Source organism: Ruditapes philippinarum, unplaced genomic scaffold, assembly GCF_026571515.1.
Source record: "Ruditapes philippinarum isolate M1 unplaced genomic scaffold, ASM2657151v2 ctg817_1_1_1_1, whole genome shotgun sequence".
NCBI lineage: Eukaryota > Metazoa > Mollusca > Bivalvia > Venerida > Veneridae > Ruditapes > Ruditapes philippinarum.
The window spans coordinates 191,651-214,484 of record NW_026861697.1 but is presented as its reverse complement, the minus strand read 5'-3'; the positions used below and the strand labels follow the sequence as shown (position 1 = coordinate 214,484).

Genomic DNA, 22,834 nt, shown 5'->3' with positions numbered 1-22,834 from the left:
CTTTTAAATAACGCTTTAATCATGAACATATGTATAATCATTACGTTTGAACATTTGCGAATAAAACATGATAATAAAATACAAATATTTATCTATAGTGTACTGGACTATAATGGGCACGACTTCCGTAAGATTTCAAATACTTAGAAAAGCAATAGAGAATGTCTTAAAAGAAAATGGTAAATTAGTTTTATTTGACGTACGAAGTTTGATCATTTATGCATTTGCTGAATGACAACAGTTTGTCCTTGAACAATTTATTTGATGTCACATTTGATACTAAGTTATATCAACATACAGACTGTCGATTATGGACCATTCAAGTAACAATTACACTTGAATTACGTTCAAACAATTGTTTTTTTTTTGGTTTAACAGCGTCTTACTCTATAATTTCAAACATATTGTAACAGTGATAAATCAAATACCCCTTAATCATTCCGGATAGTAGTTTTTTACTAGTCTTCCTCGATCACATTTACGAGTCGGAATTTGTCGTAAATAGTGTCAGTGTTACTTAAAACCAAATAAGAAAAAAAAGATTATTTGAGGAAAACAGTTTTATCACGTACCCAAGCAGCCGCTTTTGCGACTCCGTAAAAATGGTATTGCACGGCCTTGCAGTGCATATCTTTTGACGTGACGTCATTTGAGGTATACAAACACGTGACGTCATTTGCGGTATACAAACAATATAAAGACGGGCTAAATGTTAGCGGTACACTACAGGCGCGTCAATGAAAAAAAGATGATTTTTTCTCACTTTTTACAGTCTTTATTAAGGGTATGTGATAAATAGAATATTATATTCGTGTATGTTATTTGACAGAGGCTTGAATAATGTAATATTTTTCAACTCGTTCATTAAATTTACTATCGAACAAACACACATTCAATATCCTATATATAAATATTTGTCATAGTGCACGTATTTATTTCGATACAGGAACGTGGGCTTTGTTAATTTCCCCTTTTACATCACTTACCTTTGTTACCACATACACTTACGAATGTCATACATTGTTTTTTCTAATAGAAGGTCTAGGGTTTATAAATGTTTCTTTGTGTCAGCAGCAAATGATCTTTTTTCGAGACAGTATATTCAGTATGTTAACATTACATAATGCCTTAATATGTTTTACCAGACTAATATATAAGTTTTTGCAAAGGAAACGCATGTCAGAAATATTTTCTTAAAACGGTGTTTTTGATTCCATGCTATCAACGTCATGTTTATTGCTATAAAGATACTTAGATTAAATTGCACGCTTTAAAACAAATTATCTGTCTGAACATAATAAACAATTAAATTGCACAAAATCATGTAAATAAGTATTAACTGTTTTTTTTATTCCTGTCACTAAAGATGCTGTTCTAAATGATTACCGATTAATTTCTTAGGAATGAACTTTAAATGTTCACTGTCGTAAAATTTATACTTAGTGATACAAAGCGATTATTGATGATAACACGTTTGCACCTTTACAGACATAAGGTTTTATTTTAGAAATTTATTTGAAATTATGAAAAGAAAATTTCCTAAACATTACCTAGAAACAAATTAATTTCAAAAAGGTAGTTGTATGCGACATTAAAATATGAAGTACCCCTTTATATTATAAAAAATAACATAATTAAAACAACAATGCAAACGATAAGATTTTCCTTAACGATTTGCAAGTGAAAACATCGACGCTGACGCTAAATTAACAACCAGAGAAAAGAATTATTTTTATTTACAAAACTGTGTTCTTTAAAGACTTAAGTAGCACCATGACAGCACAACATAATGCTATTTGCATTGTTTTCTGTAAAAAAGAGAAAATAAGAATTCCTAAAGAAAGCCCATAACGGCAAAATAGAAATTATTGCATGCTCGGTATGATTGAGCATGTTTAAGGACGGTACTGTCAAGTGCAAACTACCGTCTACGCCACTTAGCACCGGCTTAAGCAAAATTCAACATTTAAACATGAAATGGTAACATTTTGAATTAAGAAACATTCGCGGATGTGTTCATACGGCGGTCATCATGGAACCTTCAATGTGACTCTGACGTGCCATTCCATGAAAAGCGGCGTATGGTCCCCAAGTAAAAGAAAGCTTGTGCCCTTAACGAGAAAACAATTGACGGAACTAAACAAAATGGAATTTTGAAATGTGGATCTGAGGTTATGAAGCCTGCATATCACAGATAAGACTTCGAGGTAAAAAGCAGGTTACATATCCTAAGGGTGATTCAACACTATTCAGGAAAGAATATTGGAACCACCCAACTAGAAAATGCTAAAAAGTGTAAACTAAAAATACCACAAACACAACAATAATGCCGGACGACTTTTAAGGATCAGAAATATGTGATCTTTGATTGACTGCACGGGGCGACTCTTTACAGCCTCCACACGGCACAAACAACGCTGATATGTCAATAAAATAGAGAAAATGAGAATCCCTAAAGAAAGCCCAAAACGGCAAAATAGAAAATGTAAACATTGGTGAAGTTTGATAGTCTGAAACAAGTAATTTTATTTAACAAATGATTTTTCAATTTTTTTCCTATCCCCATTGTTTTGTCTTGTCAACGTTTGAGAAATCCTTATTTTAGTTCTACAATTAAATTAAACGAGTTACAAATGTAACAGGTATCATAAGTAGGAAAAAAGGGACTCCAGTAACATAATTCCTTTGTTTTACATCCAACGTTTAAAAATATAATTAAGGTTTTATTTATTGAAACCAAATATTGAAAAAGGAGTACACAAAGAACACCATAAACTGTAAAATGTTGCAGGGTTGGTTCGGTAGACCTTGTTCAAAGACAGTATAGGTAAATGCAATCTATCGTCCACGTCCCCTAGCACCGGTTTTAGCAGTTTTTATAATGGTGAAAATTTGAATTTAGAATTATCTGCAGATGTGGTCAATCACAGAATCTTCAGTGCGATACGTTCATGTTATTCCATGAAAAGTACCTTATGGCCCCGAAGAAATAAAAAGGCCATAATGTGCCTTAAACGAGAAACAATAAATATGGGGAACTAAATGAATATATCACCAATTTTAGCAATATCCAACAGTTAAAAATAAAAATGGTGACAGATAAAATTTATAAACATCCGCAGATGCTGTGACAAAAATAGTATATTTTCTCAAATGCGTATTACCAAGAAATACAAACGGTATGGAGATATCCACAAACAGTATGGGGATACACATTTTCAAGTTTTTACTTGCACGGTATCTTACTTTGCAGTACCGTCCTGTTATAAGCTCTATCAAACCGAGCCTGCAACATTGTGGACTTTCAAAAGGGATTCTGTTTATATTCATTTCAATTAAATCATGTATTATCTATTGAAACGAAACATTTTATATTGTTGCAAAATATTTATTTTGCTGTTTTTACTGATTATTTAAACCTAAAACTCAAAGCTATACTATGAAAAACTGTTTTGCTTACATTAATTAATTGAAGGCAAACAAATTTTTGATGAATATATCTAATTCGAGTAACTTTTAAATGCGTGGGAAGCTGCGTTCTCTATTACGGGACAAGAAAAAATGGTTCATTCTTAAAAAAAGAAACTGCAAGTTTTTTTTAATGACACTTTATATTCATAATTGTGATCACCTTAAGTGTGTAGAATTTCGAACGTAACATATCTACTTTGTGTGAAGTCAAAACATGTTTGTTTTACATTTACAAAGAGACTGTGTAGCAAATATCAATATTTTCCTATAGCAAATTTGGACAAAGTATGTCTTTAAATCGTTATCTTTATCATAAATAAATGTCTACAAGCATACTTTTTAAGTATAACATGCATGATATAACCCGTATCGATAATCTATCCTTTGTTGCGGCAAATAATACAAAACGTTTCGAAGCGTGATGTGACCCATGCCGTTTATTATTCTTCTTGCGTGAAGAATTAAATTTGACAAAGCAATTTCCATGTAATGTCTCTGTATGGCCGAATTAACATACTTACATGCAATCGTAGAGCTATTCAGTCAATGTTTAAGAATTCTAGACCCGAGAGGACACCCAATTGATTGTTTTCGAAGCCAAATTGTTTAATGTGCGCGATAATTGTAGCTTTCTTGTATTTATATTTTTTGCAAAGTACCTTTACGTAACAAAACTAACGCATTGCAAATTGACACTCATTAACACACACTTCATACAACAATCAATTCATTATACATGTATATACGTGTTTAATGTACGATTATAAATATTGTCAAAATTGCTAGTTGACTGTTAATCTATTACCTTCAAAACATACTTTTTCTACAAGTTATCTATCATTTATATATAATGAATTTGAATCAACCTTTTAAAAATAGAAAAAAGAAGAGATTTGTAAAATTTATATCATAATAACTACGTCAGCGAGTCAATGTTATGTTTTAAGTGAACAGCAAAAACCAGAATTTAAGCTTCCATTGGTGTTCTTTAGGGAAATTATGTGAACATTACACTTAATCGTCTACATAGAGAAGATCCGGGAATAAAGATTGTTTAAATTATCCAGATTATATTCTTGTATTTAAAATACAATTTGACGTTTTTGAAGATCTATCAATTCAATTTTATTTATACTCGACTCTGGCGTTTAATTAATCTTACCAACCGGCAAACTAAAATATGTATTGTTTTTGTTTTCTGCTTAAAAGGGCTACATTGTGAAATGTAATAACCGATACTAAATTCAATAATGTATTAACTCAAAAAGCTGATGACAAAATTCTTTATTTCTTGCTGCAATGATTTATAATTCCTGATATATTGAGGTAGAAAGATTTGTACATTAAGAAAAGTATAAATTGAAACGTAAAATTTAGTTCTACAGTCGTATAAGTAAGTGTAAAGTTTAATTGGTCTCAACTGATTTATTTTTGTCATGACGTGACTGGAAATATTGTTTCGGGATTTATTTGGAGGCCTGGTCGTGTGACATTTTAGATAATTTTTTTACTCTGTTTTTTTACAGAATAATTAATTGTGTTTTTCAAAAAGAAACAAAAATGAAATTATCGTTTACATCTTTTTTTACTTAAATCGGAAAACATTGTTTTTAAAGTTTATAATGAGACAATTGTGTAATATTGTTTGCATATTTGCCAAGTATACAAATTGACCTAAGATCTTAAAATTGCATTTGTAAGGCTTTTGGACCTCCTTGTGTTTCCTTCAAGAGCTCACTTTTTCCCTGGCAAGTGGAGTTGAATGAGATATACATGCGCAGTTGATAGCAAAGGTGATATATATAGATTTAAATAATGATATAAGCTTGAAAGAAAATATGTTTTATCAATAGCTAAAACCAAATCAATCACTATGGATCAATACATATATACATATGGTGCACATCTATGAACTACTCATTATACATGTATATGCAAGTCATTCATATCACATAATGTAAGTATCCTACGCTCTGGTTCTTTGCCATATATTGCAGTGTTTCAATTCTGATTGGGATAATACAAATGCGAAATAAAGTCCATTTCAATTAAGTTTCAAGTGATAATACTTTTCTTGCATAAAGGATGTTTAAATGACACGTAGGTTTTTATTATGCTAACAGTGTAGTTTTGTCCTGTCCATATATTAGAGAAATAGCTTGGTATTATTGATTTACTAGTATCTAGGTTAATAAGAGGCTTTTCGTTTGAATGATTTCTGAATTCTAGTTTAAAAACAACATTTTTTGTACAATTTTCATAATCCTGTATAGAGCGTGCTTAGTTATCCCATCGGGGTGCAATGCTACTAGTCTATACGAATAAAAGACAATACTGATCCAACGTCTGTTTTCACAAGGTTCTCAGGGGGTATCCTTAGTTATTGCAAGAAATAGTGTATTTCTTTTGTATGCTATAAATTACTTCGTTAGATGTCACAAATAAAAACAATATGTGAAATGGAATGGTGTCACCTTTTAATCTAGTATTGTTCGTTTTATTAATTAAAGCAAGTAACCGATCATTCATGATTTCGGTTTTAAGTTTTTTTTAAGTTTATCATCAGAATCAAATGTGAAATTTTAAAACTTATTTTGTGAGATCTAGTATTCATGTTCTTTGAAAAGGCCGTCTGAAATTTAGTTCAAAGTAATATTGACGAAATGAATCTACAGCTCGTTATTAAGCATAAAATAAAACATAACATTTTGGAATTAGATGTTATTTAACCTCAATCAATGAAATAAGATATCATCTTACACACAAAAAACAACAAAAGAAAACCAAATATACTTTATTTCATGTTCTTTACTAGAAATGTGTCGTCACGCCAAAATTTCAGATGTTATAATATGTATTTCCAAATTTGTTTGCTCAAACTATTTTTTTTTATTTTTAGTTCAAATTCTTTTAAACTATTTAACGTTAACACAAACCAAAGTTCAAGACCCTGAAATTATACAGTGTTAACCTTTTGTAAATTGATATTGCATATTTGTAGCCAAAATAATGACTGCACACATTTCCACAAAGGTATGAATGCTGAAACTGAAAATTAATTTTTTTCCAACATTCAAGAGAGATAACTTTGTCCAAAATCATTGAACCACGACTAAATTCAAACTTGAACAGCTTAGTCCTAACATGTATCTATATGTCAAATTTGAGTTGAATGTGTTACACCGTCCGGGAGATAATAAATGGGCATAACTCTGAAAAAATTCATCGGACCATGACCACATTCGAACTGTATTTTCTTATGATAAATCCATCCGCAAATTTGAGTTGAATGTGTGCAACCGTTACTAAGATACTGAACGGAAACTGATGATGACGGAATGACGGAACAGGGTAACACTATATGCCCCGACCATTTTATGGCGGGGGCTTAAAAAAGATCCCTCTTATTTAGGAATTCCATAGGCAGTTAAACAAATATAAAAACAAGGAACATAACCTCCACACGACCCAGGGACACAGAAGAAAAAAACAGCACATACGCTTTGATTATATGATTGATTTGAACATGATCATTCAAATCTATCTGTCATACCACGTAATGAAATGTTTTTCTTTAAAGTAACATTTACAAATGTGTTCATATGGTAGTGATTGCGGAACATTGATACTGACACATCCATTAAGGGCAAGATGAAGCAGGCGGTTAAGAATAGAACATAATAGTTAATAGTTTTAGCTACCTAGATCGGAAAAAACCACAATTCAAAATGGTGATTGACTAGACTACCTTTTTAGTCTGGTACAGTAATGTCGTCACAAAATGATAAATTTTATTCAAGAAATTTTTTTCTAATACAATTTGATTGTTCGTTTTTATAAAGCTTAATAATTCCACTGTATCATATAATAAATGGGTCTTCTCTATACATTAAAGAAATGTATTTCGAACTAAATAAATCGTTGTCTGGGACTAAATAAGACGGCCCAATCACTGTAAATTTTATAATATAGTTTAGTGACCTATATTCTAAGTAAGTCATAAGTTCATCCTGAATGTAAACGAAATTTATTGATTTGGATAAAACTGCAATATACAGTTTTATTTCAAAATATAAAAACAAGATATAAAAACAAGATCGTCAATTTATACCACGTTATAAATTGATACAAATTATATCTCTAAATATGGTCAACAAGTATCATGTCCGAAATTAAACTCGATACGTACCAGCATGCCATTAATCTCTTAATACATTTTGTAATTACATGACACGAATGTACATGAGATATTAAAATGTTCACTGGTAGCTGACTTCGAAAAACACAATGCTCAATTTTACTGAAAATGGATATACATGTATAAGTAAACAGGTTTATTTCTCGATATTTTTGCATAACTATGTTTTTTTCACGGTTCGGGTCTAGTAAATATTTAAATGCAAGGTTAACCAGTTTTTCTTCCATAATAGGCTGTTCTTTGACTGCATTTGGCTTGTGTAAGGTTAGTCTAACAAATATATTACACATATGCCCGACTAATGTTCTATTCAAATATTGAAATGTGCATATTAATTAATGACTAACTGCTATTCCTTAAGAAATTATAGTGAACTGGTTAATGATCGAAGGTGTGTAATACGATGAAGAAATAGTGCATGTTGATAATATTGAGCATCGTGCATGACAACAAACCAAGAACAAGTAATATGTAGATTATATTGGCTGGCGTGATACATGATTCAATATGACATACTTACAAAACAGTTTAACATAATTTTAAACAAGAGTTTTTATCATCATATGTTCATTCATTATAATTTTAAGTTCCGTCAATATTTTGTTTTAAGAAATAATTTGTAAGAAAAAGGTTCATTTTGATTATTTTAATGATATCAGAAATACTTATAGAAAATGTGACCATTGTAGACTAATCAATTTAATGACATCGGATATAAAAAATATCTAGAAAAAAGTGATCCCCGGAAGCATTTAAAACAGCTAAATGACATGAAAATTGATTGAATTTGTACATGAGGGACAATGAAAAAAATGCAACATCCCTCACGCCCGTTGCACCGGCTTGAACGGTACTCAATTCTCAACACTTTCAAGTGCTGGACTCAATTATCCCGAAAGACAAGACAAGAAAGTCAAGAAGATAATAGAGATTGAACTTCAAATGGTACTGATGTGTAGCCTATCCAATAAAATAAAATTTGATTTCTAAAAAAGGTAACACGAGTTAGTTGGTGTGCCTAGTTTAAGACCAGCCCTATACTCTCTTTGAACTAAATATCTAAGAATATATTATGTCGTTAAAGGCTTTCGGGATTCTGTTTTCTCTATTTTATGATGCATATGACGTTTCCACATTTCAAATTCGACAAAGGGAACTTCAATTTAAACAAAACATACAAGAAGCGTTTAAAAAAGTAAAAATATCTGAAAAAAGTGATCCCGCGGAAGCATTAAAAACAGCAAAATTACATAAAAATTGCAGACTCTGAGTTTGATTGAGTCTGTAAACATAGAAATTGAAACAGTATTTATTATTTAAGTTATACATGCGAACGGTGTAACCGATATTATTTATATAACAATGCCTCGCAAAGAGATTTTCTTTCCAATTTGGAATAGCCTGTCTTATGTTGGTTGTTTTTGTTCCCTAACAAACACTATAAAACAATTTGAATAATGACATTATGTTTCTTGCAAAATAATCAAACTTGACACAAAGCAATTTCTTGTTTACATTAGTCTGCACGATCTTATCAACATATTCAATACTTTTTGTTTTAGTATTATGGATACAAAGGTTCTACGGCTTTATGACATTAATGACACACAGTTAATTCATGTGCTTTATAATATTTATGATATTTCGTACTTTATGTACACATGTTAGTGTTCATTCCTGCTGTTCTACAGAAATTACAAACTTCAACGGGAGCGATAGCATTAATGTTTGCAGAACAGCTACGAATGAATACTAACAGACAGCAGGTGTCAAGTGCCGTGTGGCAGCCGTAAAAAGTTGCCCCGTACTTCACTTCAGTGTTGTCATATTTTCTGGTCCTTCGGGATCATTGATGCCAGCACTATAAAGTGTTGAGAATTGAGTACCGCTCAAGCAAGTGCTAGGGGGCGTGAGGGATGTTGCACTTATTCATTATCCCTCATGTACAGACTCAATCAAACCGAGTCTGCAATTCTTATGTTATTTTGTTGTGATTAATGCTTCCGAGGGATCACTTTGTTTCCAGAATTTTGTACTTCACAACAGCAGGTGTCAAGTGCCGTGTGGCAGCCGTAAAAAGTTGCCCCGTACTTCACTTCAGTGTTGTCATATTTTCTGGTTCTTCGGGATCATTGATGCCAGCACTATAAAGTGTTGAGAATTGAGTACCGCTCAAGCCGGTGCTAGGGGGCGTGAGGGATGTTGCACTTATTCATTATCCCTCATGTACAGACTCAATCAAACCGAGTCTGCAATTCTTATGTTATTTTGTTGTGATTAATGCTTCCGAGGGATCACTTTGTTTCCAGAATTTTGTACTTCACAACAGCAGGTGTCAAGTGCCGTGTGGCAGCCGTAAAAAGTTGCCCCGTACTTCACTTCAGTGTTGTCATATTTTCTGGTTCTTCGGGATCATTGATGCCAGCACTATATTAAGTGTTGAGAATTGAGTACCGCTCAAGCCGGTGCTAGGGGGCGTGAGGGATGTTGCACTTATTCATTATCCCTCATGTACAGACTCAATCAAACCGAGTCTGCAATTCTTATGTTATTTTGTTGTGATTAATGCTTCCGAGGGATCACTTTGTTTCCAGAATTTTGTAGCAATAGTGGAGCGGGAAATAAGGTCTCTGCTATCAAAATAGTGCAAATTGTGATACAAGCATGAAACTTTCAGGAAATTATCTTTAGACCATGTAGATTTCAAAAGTGAAGTGGGCCCAAAAATATCTCTGCTCATTCAAGATGGCCGCCATTTTCAAAATGGCCGCCATATAAATTTGACGTACATACTAGCTCATTCATTCCAATTTTTTGTACAGACTTGAAACTTACACCAAAGCATCCATATAGTTTCCCCTTTTCAAAAATTTTATCTTCAAGCAATTTTGCTTGCATATTTCTTCAGAATCCAAGATGGCGTCCAATATGGCTGCCAGTTTTAATGAAAACTGGTATATCTCTTTTGTAGTAAAATTTTTTTGCACACAGTATGCTTATTTCCATATAAAATTGTTAAATATATTTGAAAAAAATCAAATTTTAGGTTAACCGCATTTTCAGTCATGTTTTTAGTTTTTTGTACGAAAAAAAATCTTTAAGAATGTCAAAGAAAAAGTGCCATTTTTTTGCATTTTTCTCTAACATGGTTTTCTAGGTCTATGTACAAAATTCCAAAAGTTACATAGTTTCTTTAAGTGTACATGTATTTGATATTCAATCAACACTATGTTTTATTGTATAATTGTAACAAAAACAAACGAAAAATGTGAAGGTTTTATACTTATTCAAAGTGGGTGGGGTAAATTTATCAGACAATTGTAGTATGCAAATATTCACTGTAAAAGTATTTTATTATATTAAAGTATTTTTGTTTTCCTTCAGGTCTAGAGGGTGTACTAAAATATAAATAAATGCAGATACAATTATATGTATACATTCAGATATGCATGAAATAAGTTGTTTCAATATTATTACTATGATTTGATAATTGTACAGAAAGAAGACTGAATATTCATCAACGAAACGTATGTTAGATAAAATCATGCCTGGACCTGAGTGAAATGTTGTCTATTTATGAAATACAATTATTTCCTGCACAATTTAGTCTTGCTATAAACTTGTAACAGAATGATTCAAAGTTTTTATTTACTTGCACATCATTGTAACCAAGTATAATTGAATAAGTACTGTCCATTTCTAATAACTTATGTAGACATGATATTTTCAAAGAAACAAAAATGTAGGCAACTGATACATCATATTATCTAATAACTATGTGTGCTTTGATACGCTTTCAAGACCCATATAAAATAGCTTATGATTTGAAAATAAACTAAATGTATTCATACTTTATTTTCCCAATTAAACAAGAGTGAATTGTTGACCCTAGATAAGTCGCCTAAGATCCACTGCTGGAAAAAGTCTATAATTCTTTTATACTGAAGAATGCTAAAATCATGTAAGGAGTATCTTTTTTTCACCAGTCATGATTTATAAACTATTTGAAAAGAAACACGCCCAATATCTAGGCTCTCAGAACTTTTTCACACAAGAAGACTCATATAACTATTTTCCAATAAGAGTCCATGTAATCTAAGTGATTTTGACCCTATGCCAATAGTTCATAATCTTAAATATTAGCATCACAATGTGATGATGTACGATATTTTTTCTTCTCTGTGCACTGTAGTTTCGGAAAAGAATATATAATTTATAAGTCAATGTAAACTTAGTGACAGGGAAAGTCATTTTGAACTGCTGGAGCATGATTTAAAGGCCCTCACGTCAGGAACACAGTTTTTAAAGACTTGCGTAGGGAATGGCATTGAAATTGTTTTGTTGTTATTTAAAACAAATCAACAAACAAACAAACTGCAATGCCTAGAGCATAGATAGCCAAAATATAACCTTGCCAAGTAAAGAAGACCTCTTTAAAGATACATAAAACACTTTGTAAATGCAAAATAAAACAAGAATGTCGAACGACACATATACCCCCCTTTCTAGCCATTGACTCACATACTTGGTAATTTTATTACAGAAACTTGCCAAAATGGGTACATGGAAGTGTTCAATTATGGAAAAATCAACGAAAGCCATTTTGACATTAAAGGCCCCTGTGACCTTGACCTAGTGACCCCAAAATCAATAGGGGTCATCTACTGGTTATGACCAATCACTATGTGAAATATGAAGACTTTGTGATACAAACTTTTCAAGATAATCAGCGGAAACCATTTTGACATTTAAGGCCCCTGTGACCTTTGACCTATTGACCCCAAAATTAATAGGGGTCATCTACTAGTGAAGACCAATCACTTTGTGAAATATGAAGACTTTGTGATACATACTTTTCAAGATAATCAGCGGAAACCATTTTGATATTTAAGGCCCCTGTGACCTTTGACCTAGTGACACCCAAAATCAAAAGGGGTCATCTGCTAGTGATGACCAATCTTTGTGTGAAATATGAAGACTTTGTAATATATACTTTTCAAGATAATCAGCGGAAATTATTTTGACATTTAAGGCCCCTGTGACCTTGACCTTTGACCTAGTGATCCCAAAATCAATAGGGTTCATCTACTTGTGATGACTAATCACTATGTGAAATATGAAGACTTTGTGATACATACTTTTCAAGATAATCAGCGGAAACCATTTTGATATTTAAGGCCCCTGTGACCTTGACCTTTGACAAGTGACCCCAAAATCAAATGGTGTCATCTACTAGTGATGACCAATCTTAGTGTGAAATATGAAGACTTTTTGATACATACTTTTCAAGATAATCAGCGGAAATTATTTTGACATTTAAGGTCCCTGTGACCTTGACCTTTGACCTTGTGACCCCAAAATCAATAGGGGTCATCTACTTGTTAAGACCAATCACTATGTGAAATATGAAGACTTTGTGATAAATACTTTTCAAGATAATCAGCGGAAACCATTTTGACATTTTAAGGTCCCTGTGACCTTGACCTTTGACCTAGTGACCCCAAAATCAATAGGGGTCATTTACTAGTTATGACCAATCACATTAGTGAAATATGAAGTCTTTGTGGAATAAATAACTTTTTCAAGAATAATCAGCCCGGAAACACATGTGGTCTACCCGACGGACAGACCGACCGACAGACAGACAGACAGTCAGACGGACATTAGCAAAACAATATACCCCCGCTTCTTCGAAGGGGGGCATAAAAATCTTCTCAAAAATCAAAATGCACAGGTACTAAGCATGTACCACCACATTGTGGATTTTATTTACATATTTAATGAATCATGCTCATAGAGGCACCTGGGTTCACAAACACATTAAAAATATCTAGTGTTAAACTACAGTGACTTGAACTAATTTATTTGGATGTAGATTGATGTAACATGCATAAATTTGAATGATGCTACTGCAGTCTAAAATGGTTGTGCAATCGTATCACTTAATTTACAAATACTACTGTAATAAATCTGTTTTCTCTTAACCTACAATATCCGACGCATATACATTAATCATGTATCATCATAATTATGTTATACTCTTCAAATATTTGATATATCGTTGACAACATGGTCCAAATTTACCAAACACCAGAGGTCACTAAGTTTATTTGGACTCATATATGAATATGGTTATTAAAGTCCTCTTGTGTGAAAAAAATGAAACTAGATATTGAGCATGTTTCTTTAAAAGCAACCAGATTCAATTATGATACAAATCATGTGTGTAATGACATAATTGACACTCCCAAAATGATCGTGTTACCTTTTTTCCAACAATGATCTTAGGTGAGTGATCCAGGGTCATCATTACCCTCATATTGAAAGAAAAAAAAAGAAATATGATAACTTTAGGAAATACACTTAGTTTGTATCTTAACTTTTCAAAAAGCTGCGTGCAGGCCAGGCCATATCACTGATATATCTGTTTCACATCACATTTTGTTGGCTTTTAAGCCATGTTTATATTATAAATATAAAATTGTGGAGGAGTCAAAAAAATGTGTTTATAGACTAACTTTTACCTTACATTCATGTACATGTTTGCTATTTTAAGCACGTTTAGTTGATTTATTGTCTTCTTATATGTCTTTACAATTAACAATTAATATATGATATCAAATATATTGAAACAAGAATTATCATGCAACCAAATTTAATAACTGAATGTATACACATTTTCGTATGTGCATTTCTTGCTCACCCACTTCGCCCGAGGGAAAACAAAAATACTTTCATCCAATAAAAAGTACTTTTTAAGTTGGAACATTTGCATAAGAATTCATAGAAAAGTAAAAAGGCAAAGAAATACAATGAACTTAGCTATGTATATTTTCTGTTTTTTTTTGTTGACAATTATCATGTAAAATTACCCCACCCACTTTCACAAAATGTACAACCTAAAGATTTAATTGTTTACAATAAACACATGATATTAATGGAATGTCAAATACAGTTTAAAATATAAAGTAACTTTTTTATCTTTGTACAGTGATTTAGAAAATCAAATTTGAAAATTGTTTAAAAATTGGAATTTTTTCTTGATCTTTTTAAAGATATTTTTTTGACAAAAACCTTTAATTGAGATTAACATATACTTTGATTATCTCTGATATGTTTAAACACTTTTTTTATCATAATAAACATAATTTGTGCAACTAATTATACTATAAAAATGATATAACAGTTTTGAACAAAATCGACGGCCATATTGGACGCCATCTTGGATTTGAAAGAACTATGAAAGAAAAATTATGTGAGATTTAAATTTTTGAAAAGGAAAAACTATATGCATGCTTTTGGTGTTAGTTAAAGGTCTGTACAAAAAATTGGAATGAATGGGCTAGTATGTACGTCAAATGTATATGGCGGCCATTTTGAAAATGGCGGCCATCTTGAATGAGCAGAGATTTTGTTGGGCCCACTTCATTTTTGAAATCTATATGGTCTAAAAATAATTTCCTGAAAGTTACATGCTTGTATCACAATTTGCACTATTTTCTCAATTTCCCGCCCCACTACAAGCTGTATTTTTTATTAGTATTCACCTTTTTACGTCACAACAGACCCATTAGATTCAACAATTACCTGAATGATGGTTATAAATATGCATGATTTACGTCATTGCCCACGAGGACACATGCGCCCTTGTGTTACATTTTGGAAAGATGGAGGACAGCAACGCGATTGATGCGAGTTTTAATCTGCTCCACATTTTGTATTTATTTTCGGAAAACACTTGTAGAGTTTTATGAGATGATGTTACACACAAAATATCTAAGCTCTATGCCTTGCACTTTCAGAGAAGATTGTTTTAAGTTTGTACTAAATATAACTAAAGACTGACAAAGAAAATCAATGACCCCCTGGGGCGAGGGCCAATTTTGACCCAAGGGCTATAATTTGAACAATTTAGGTAGAGTTCCGTAAGATAATGATTCACATAAAATATCTTAGCTCCATCCAAGCTGTAGGTTATGCACTTTCAGAGAAGACGATTTTAGAGAATTCATTTAAAAAAATCTATTTTAGCCCTCCTGACCCTTCTGTTTAATTAACAGAACTTTTAGAACAATTTTAGAAGAATACCCACCAAACACTCACACAAATTGAGTTTCAAAAACCTTACATTAACTCTTTTTCGATTAGAAACACAGTTTATTTATTTAAGAGGGTGCTTAGACACACGAATGAGAGAACTCCATGCTCAGGGAATGGATATAAAAGCAAATGCAGCTGATCCTGTAACAATGGAATAAGAAGTTCAGCTATTACAATCAGGCGTTTTTAATGTTGATACTGCAGTTAGGTTACAGTTTTTAATTACAATGGAAAAAATATTTGGTGGGTTTCAGGACCACGAGTACCGCTCAAGCTGGTGCTAGGGGGCGTGAGGGATGTTGCACGTATGCTCCTTGCCACTGGTTCTTGTTGCTGGGTCATATGGGGGTTGCGTTCATTGAACGCCGCCTTTCCTTGTTATCTTGTTTATCATATTTCATAATCCCTCATGTACAGACTTAATCAAATAGATAAATACAGAATCCCTAAAGAAAGCCAAACACGGCACAATTGAAATGTTGCAGGCTCGGTTTGATTGAGCCTGGTCATGGACGGTACTGGAAAGTGCAAGTTACCGTCCACGCCCTCTAGCACCGGCTTAAGCAGAATTCAACATTTAATCATGAAAATGGTAAAATTTTGAATTTAGAAACATCCGCAGATGTGTTCATACGGCGGTCATCATGGAACCTTCAATGTGACACTTCCGTGCCATTCCATGAAAAGCGGCGTATGGTCCCCAAGTAATAAAAAGCGTGTGCCCTAAACGAGAAAACAATGAGCGGAAATATAAATTGTTATAAATTCAGTCATCTTTTCGCGGTCTTTACAGTTCTTAGACCCATTTTGGTTGATACAGATCTAATTTCGTCAATCTGTTTATCTTATTACCATAGGGTTTTACTGTGCCCGTCTTGTGCTAAAGAAGTTTTCATTTGTTTGTGGAGCGGTCTACATTTATCACGATGAGTTAGAAAGTTGCAGGGACCAGTTATTTATATATTGTTTTTGACTTGCTTCTTATTAGGAAGGTAACTTTTTATTTGTTTGAATTGAACAATGCCTCAGGAAAGGAAATCAGAAAGGGTTAAAGATAACCCAGACTATAAAGCTTTGCATGAGGGAAGAGATGTTATAACACCTACTACAGATGTTACGAAAATTTCAACCGCCCCCAAATTAACTCTTACTCCCCCGCCAAAGAACCCGGATAAAAGCGGTGATATTGATCCAATTGAACTTGAGAAAAAAGCTCTCAACGATAAACTTAAAAGTTTGGCAACTGCTGAAAAGCGTTTGAAAGAACAGGAGGAGTTATTTGCTTTACGCAGACAAGTTCACGAACGGGAATTATACATACAATCTCTAGAAAAATCCGTAGCGACAGTTGCAGGTGTTTCGGATGTTTCCAATTCGGATATGGGTATTGTCGGCGGTGCTAGGCCAAAGACGAAATTTCCACTAATTTCATCAGGATCTTCTTCTGAGGTTCATGGTTTTCATGGGACAGTTCTTGGAAGGAAAGGTACAACAGAGCAAGCTGACACATCTGGATCCAAAGGTACGACTCAGTTTAACATTAACACTCTTCGTGATATGCCTAATTTGAGAAACAAGGCAAGAAAAGAGCTCAAATCTTTAGGAGTAGTGCTTCATTCGTCATCTTCAGATTCAGATTCTTCTAATAGTTCAGAACGTTCAATCAGTTCTGGCTCTTCTGACGTGCAGGATTTTGACAATATTACCAGGAACAAAAAACATAAAAAACATAAACACAAAAATAGATCTGGTATCACTTCCAAAGCTTCAGATTCAGTTAAAGTCAAGCAAAAATATCCTCATTCAAACTTAAGATTTGATTTTGTTAGTAGAAATATCACTTTTGACAAATTGGAATTTAATCTTTTTATAGCTGGGGAGTTAGAGATAATATCTAGTTCAAAAATTAATCCTGTTGAGAAAGAAGGGAGAATTTTGTTGCTTAAAAAATTGATGTATCTCAATTCATCTTATGAATTTTCAGTTATTAAATCCCTCTATGCAGCTATTTTGCGGGAAATAGAATTAGGATTAGGCAGTTGGGGTGATGATTTTACTTATGTTGAAACAGCCGTTTTGTCCAGGTACAGGATTCGAACCAAGAATCAATCTGAACCAGTCTTACAGTTGAGACCTCGATACTCCTCTTCTCAAACAAATGTTTTTCAATCAAACTTTGGAGGTCATGATGATACAAAAATTTGGTTTTGTTCAAAATATCAGAGGAATAAATGCTCCTTTAAGTCCTCTCATGTTGTTACTACAAAAAATGGAAAATCAAGATTTGCCAAACACATATGTGCTTCTTGTTGGCAATTAGATAAAAAAGAGCTTGATCATCCAGAGTGTTCATCGGCATGTCCTCACGCATCTGGTTGACTATCAAATGGTCTTTGGTCCAATAGTTATTTTCATGGTAATGGAATAATTGATCTGTTTCTTCCTAGTTTTTGTCTAAATCCCCCTCATAGAGATGAGAAGAATAGTATTTCTTGTTTTTGTAAACATTCTTCCAAATGTGAGGTTTTTCTAGTTGGGTGGTTCCAATATTCCTACTTGAATAATGTTGAATCACCCTTAGGATATGTTGCCTGCTAAAAAAAATTTGTCTTTTGACGTCTTATCTGTGATACGCAGGCTTCATAACCTCTGATCCCCTTTCAAAATTCCATTTTATTTAGTTCCGCCCATTGTTTTCTCGTTTAGGGCACACGCTTTTTATTACTTGGGGACCATACGCCGCTTTTCATGGAATGGCACGGAAGTGTCACATTGAAGATTCCATGATAACCGCCGTATGAACACATCTGCGGATGTTTATAAATTCAAAATTTTACTATTTCACGTTTAAATGTTGAATTCTGCTTAAGCCGGTGCTAGGGGGCGTGGACGGTAACTTGCACTTTCCAGTACCGTCCATGAACAGGCTCAATCAAACCGAGCCTGCAACATTTTCAATTTTGCCGTGTTGGGCTTTCTTTAGGGATTCTGTATTCATCTATTTGAGGAAATCAGATTATTGGTAGATATTTGGTTAACAAAAAATACAGCTTCATTAAAAGAAATTCAGAAGTTGTTAGGTAAACTTAATTTCGTTGGAGCATGTGTAAAGTCTAGCAGAGTTTCCATAAACCGTATTTTAAACTGGTTAAGAGATTGTTATGCTAGTAATGAAAGTCACTCTGCTAATCATATGATCCCCCAAGAGGTCAAGAAAGATTTACTTTGGTGGTCTAGATTTCTTCCTTTGTATAAAGGCATTTCTTTTATTGACTATGGAGAATGGTCACTAGTGGATGAGGTTTTCAGTTCTGACAGCTGCTTAACCGGTTGCGGTGGCATTTGCGGCAATCAGTATTTTCATTGTGTTTTTCCAGAATTTATTCTTCAGCAAAATTTAAGTATTACTTGCTTAGAAATGTTGGCAGTAGTAGTAGCTGTTAAGTTATGGTGTGTTAGATTGAAGAAAAAGAAAATTGTGGTGTATTGTGACAATCTCAGTGTATGTATATTGTTGAATACAGGGAAATCTAAAGTTGAATTTCTACAAAAATGTCTGCGTGAATTATGTTTGGTAACCTCTTTATATGAATTTCAATTACAAGCAGTTCATATAAGAAGCACTGAAAATCGTGTGTCAGATTGTTTATCTAGGTGACATTTGGATGAAAAGTATAGGTCAGAATTTTATCAGCAAGTACCGTTTTACTTCTATAGAAAGTATCACTCTTGATGATACTTTCTTTAAATTTCAATATGATTGGTAATTAATTTGTTTTTTCAGATTCAGAGATTAATACATTGAAAAAGGATCTCAGGCATTCTACAGCTTCTGCATTTGCAGTTGGTTCTAACAAGAATTTGAACATTCAATGGGAAAGTTTCATTCTTTTTTGCTTGTATTTCAATTTGTGTTTTTTGCCAGCATCTACTTGTACTTAGAGGTTATATGCTCAATTTCTTAGTGGGTCATTTAAGTCGGTAGACAGTATTAGAAATTACATCAGTGGTGTTAAAACTCTTCATCTAATATTGGGTTATGCAACATTTTCAATTTTGCCGTGTTGGGCTTCCTTTAGGGATTCTGTATTTATCTATTTTATGATATAGATCATATAAATTCATATTTGTTGAATTTATCTTTAAGAGGCATCCAAAGATTAAATCCTAATCACATAAAAAGAGCTGAACCTATTACTTTAGATATTTTATTTTCTATTCATAAAGTTTTGGATTTTTCAGTATCTGATAACGTAGTTTATTGGTGTCTCTTTCTTTTTGCCTTTTTCCTAGCTGCCAGAAAATCGAATCTGGTTCCTTCGTCTTCTCTAGATATTTATAAAGGAAGGTTTCTTAATGCCAAACATGTGCATTTTCATCGTAATTATATTCTAGTACATTTCAACTGGTCTAAAACGATTCCATTTGGGGAAAGAATAATCATTTGTCCACTTGTTAGATTAAAGGACAAAAGGATTTGTCCTGTTTTAGCATATGAGCGTTTAATTAATCTTAGTATAGAACAGTGTAATGATGCATTGTTTTCCTTATCACATGATTCTTACATCTCTTATTACATGTTCCAAAAGAAATTGCCTCAATGTATTTCTTTAATAGGTTTATTTGTGCCGTGTGGCGGCTGTAAAAAGTCTCCCCGTACATTTAATCAATGATGTTATATTTTCGATCCTTGAAGATCGTTCAGCACGACATTATTGTTGTGCTTGTGGTATTTTTAGTTTCACTTTTTTGGCACTTTCTAGTTGGGTGGTTCCAATATTACTACTTGAATAATGTTGAATCACCCTTAGGATATGTTGCCTGCTTTTTAAATTTGTTTTTTTGACGTCTTATCTGTGATACGCAGGCTTCATAACCTCAGATCCCCTTTCAAAATTCCATTTTATTTAGTTCCGCCCATTGTTTTCTCGTTTAGGGCACACGCATTTTTTTACTTGGGGACCATATGCCGCTTTTCATGGAATGGCACTACCGTGTCACATTGAAGGTTCCATGATACTGCCATATGAACACATCTGCGGATGTTTCAAAATTCTAAATTTTACCAGTTCATGTTAAATGTTGAATTCTGCTTAAGCCGGTGCTAGGGGGCGTGGACGGTAACTAAGACTTTCCAGTACCGTCCATGAACAGGCTCAATCAAACCGAGCCTGCAACATTTTCAATTTTGTCGTGTTGGGCTTTCTTTAGGGATTCTGTATTTATCTATTTTAGACCCTAAACAAATTTCCACTCATTCGTTTAGAAGGGGTTTTGCGACCTTAGCCTTTAAATCTGACATTCCACCTGAACATATACAACTAATTGGTGATTGGAAGTCAGACGCTTATAAGCTTTATCTTGAATTAGATTGGTCTGATAAAGTTAATATTCTATGTAAAATGTTTGATACCTTGGATGGTTAAGGTTATGTACATGTACAATAGAATTCATAGTGTCTCTTTACTTTACTCTTGCAGATATCACGGTCTACATCTTGTCAGATTCAATAGCTAAGAATATAGAGGGAATTAATCGTGCTGAAGTGATTCCTTTTCCGGGGATTAATTTGTGCAGATAAACGGCTAAAATTGACAAATTTCATGCTCTGGTGTCTAAACCTGTTACTTTCATTCATGTAGGTACTAATGATATCCAATTTTATTCAGCTGATGAAATCATTAGTTTGTTTTGTACATGTACAATTGAATTCATAGTGTCTCTTTACTTTACTCTTAGCCTTCTCAAGAAATCAATTTGCACTTTCCAGTGCCGTCCATGAACAGGCTCAATCAAACCGAGCCTGCAACATCTTCAATTTTGCCGTGTTGGGCTTTCTTTAGGGATTCTGTATTTATCTATTTTGTAATTTAATTACGTGAATTAGAAAGGTTTCTCAAACACATTTGATTTTTTCAAGTATCCTTCCTAGACCTTGTGATTATGATATTTCCCATTGTAAAATATGATAAACAAGATCGACAAGGAAAAGGGGGTATTCAAAAGAAAGCAAGCCCCCATCCACCCCGCAAAAAGCAAAATCAAAGGTCAATAAAAGGGGTTTAAAAGGAGCTTTTTCAAAAAGAAGAAAAGTCCCAATTTTGTTTGCTTCCTAAGACCTTTTTTTTTAGGTTTTTGGGCTCCCTTGGCGAGAAATTTTTTGCAGTTAGGGGTAAAAGTTTACATTTTTTAATTCTGGAAAGGGGATGCTGTGCTCAAATTTTTGTTTTTATTTAAAACAGTTCTCATGTTCTTTAAGGGTTTAAATTTTCTAGTAATATATTTTTTTTTTTATAGTTTGGGTGTTATTTTGTGTTGGTGACGCGGGAAAAAAGGGTTTAGTTTGTTTAAAAAATATATTTAAAAAAATGTGTTTAGGGAATATGTTTCCTTTGTAAATTGGGTTGGTGACAACCTTTTGAAATAGTAATCATATTTCATGGGTTTTAGTGCTGTGTGGCAGCTGTAAAAAGTTGCCCCGTACTTCACTTCAGTGTTGTTATATTTTTCTGGTTCTTCGGGATCATTGATGCCAGCACTATTAAGTGTTGAGAATTGAGTACCGCTCAAGCCGGTGCTAGGGGGCGTGAGGAATATTACACATATCCCTAATGAACAGTCTCAATCAAACCGAGTCTGCAATGTTCGCGAAATTTTGTTGTGATTAATGCTTCCGATAGATAACTTGGTTTCCAGATTTTTATACTTCACAACAGCAGGTGTCAAGTGCTGTGTGGCAGCTGTAAAAAGTTGCCCCGTACTTCACTTCAGTGTTGTTATATTTTTCTGGTCCTTCGGGATCATTGATGCCAGCACTATTAAGTGTTGAGAATTGAGTACCGCTCAAGCCGGTGCTAGGGGGCGTGAGGGATGTTGCACGTATTCATTATCCCTCATGTACAGACTCAATCAAACCGAGTCTGCAATTCTCTTGTAATTTTGTTGTGATTAATGCTTCCGAGGGATCACTTTGTTTCCAGATTTTTATACTTCACAACAGCAGGTGTCAAGTGCTGTGTGGCAGCTGTAAAAAGTTGCCCCGTACTTCACTTCAGTGTTTTTATA

The 22,834-nt window shown here is 33.3% G+C and overlaps 1 protein-coding gene across 1 annotated transcript; it reads left to right on the top strand.

The window, feature by feature from the left end:
- Nucleotides 1-16,643: 16,643 nt before the first annotated feature.
- LOC132716548 (uncharacterized) lies at nt 16,644-21,368 on the top strand. The gene is made up of 2 exons (XM_060699846.1): nt 16,644-17,291; nt 21,250-21,368. The coding sequence occupies exons 1-2, from the start codon at nt 16,790-16,792 to the stop codon at nt 21,348-21,350; spliced, it is 603 nt and encodes a 200-aa protein (XP_060555829.1). The 5' UTR covers nt 16,644-16,789; the 3' UTR covers nt 21,351-21,368.
- Nucleotides 21,369-22,834: the final 1,466 nt, after the last annotated feature.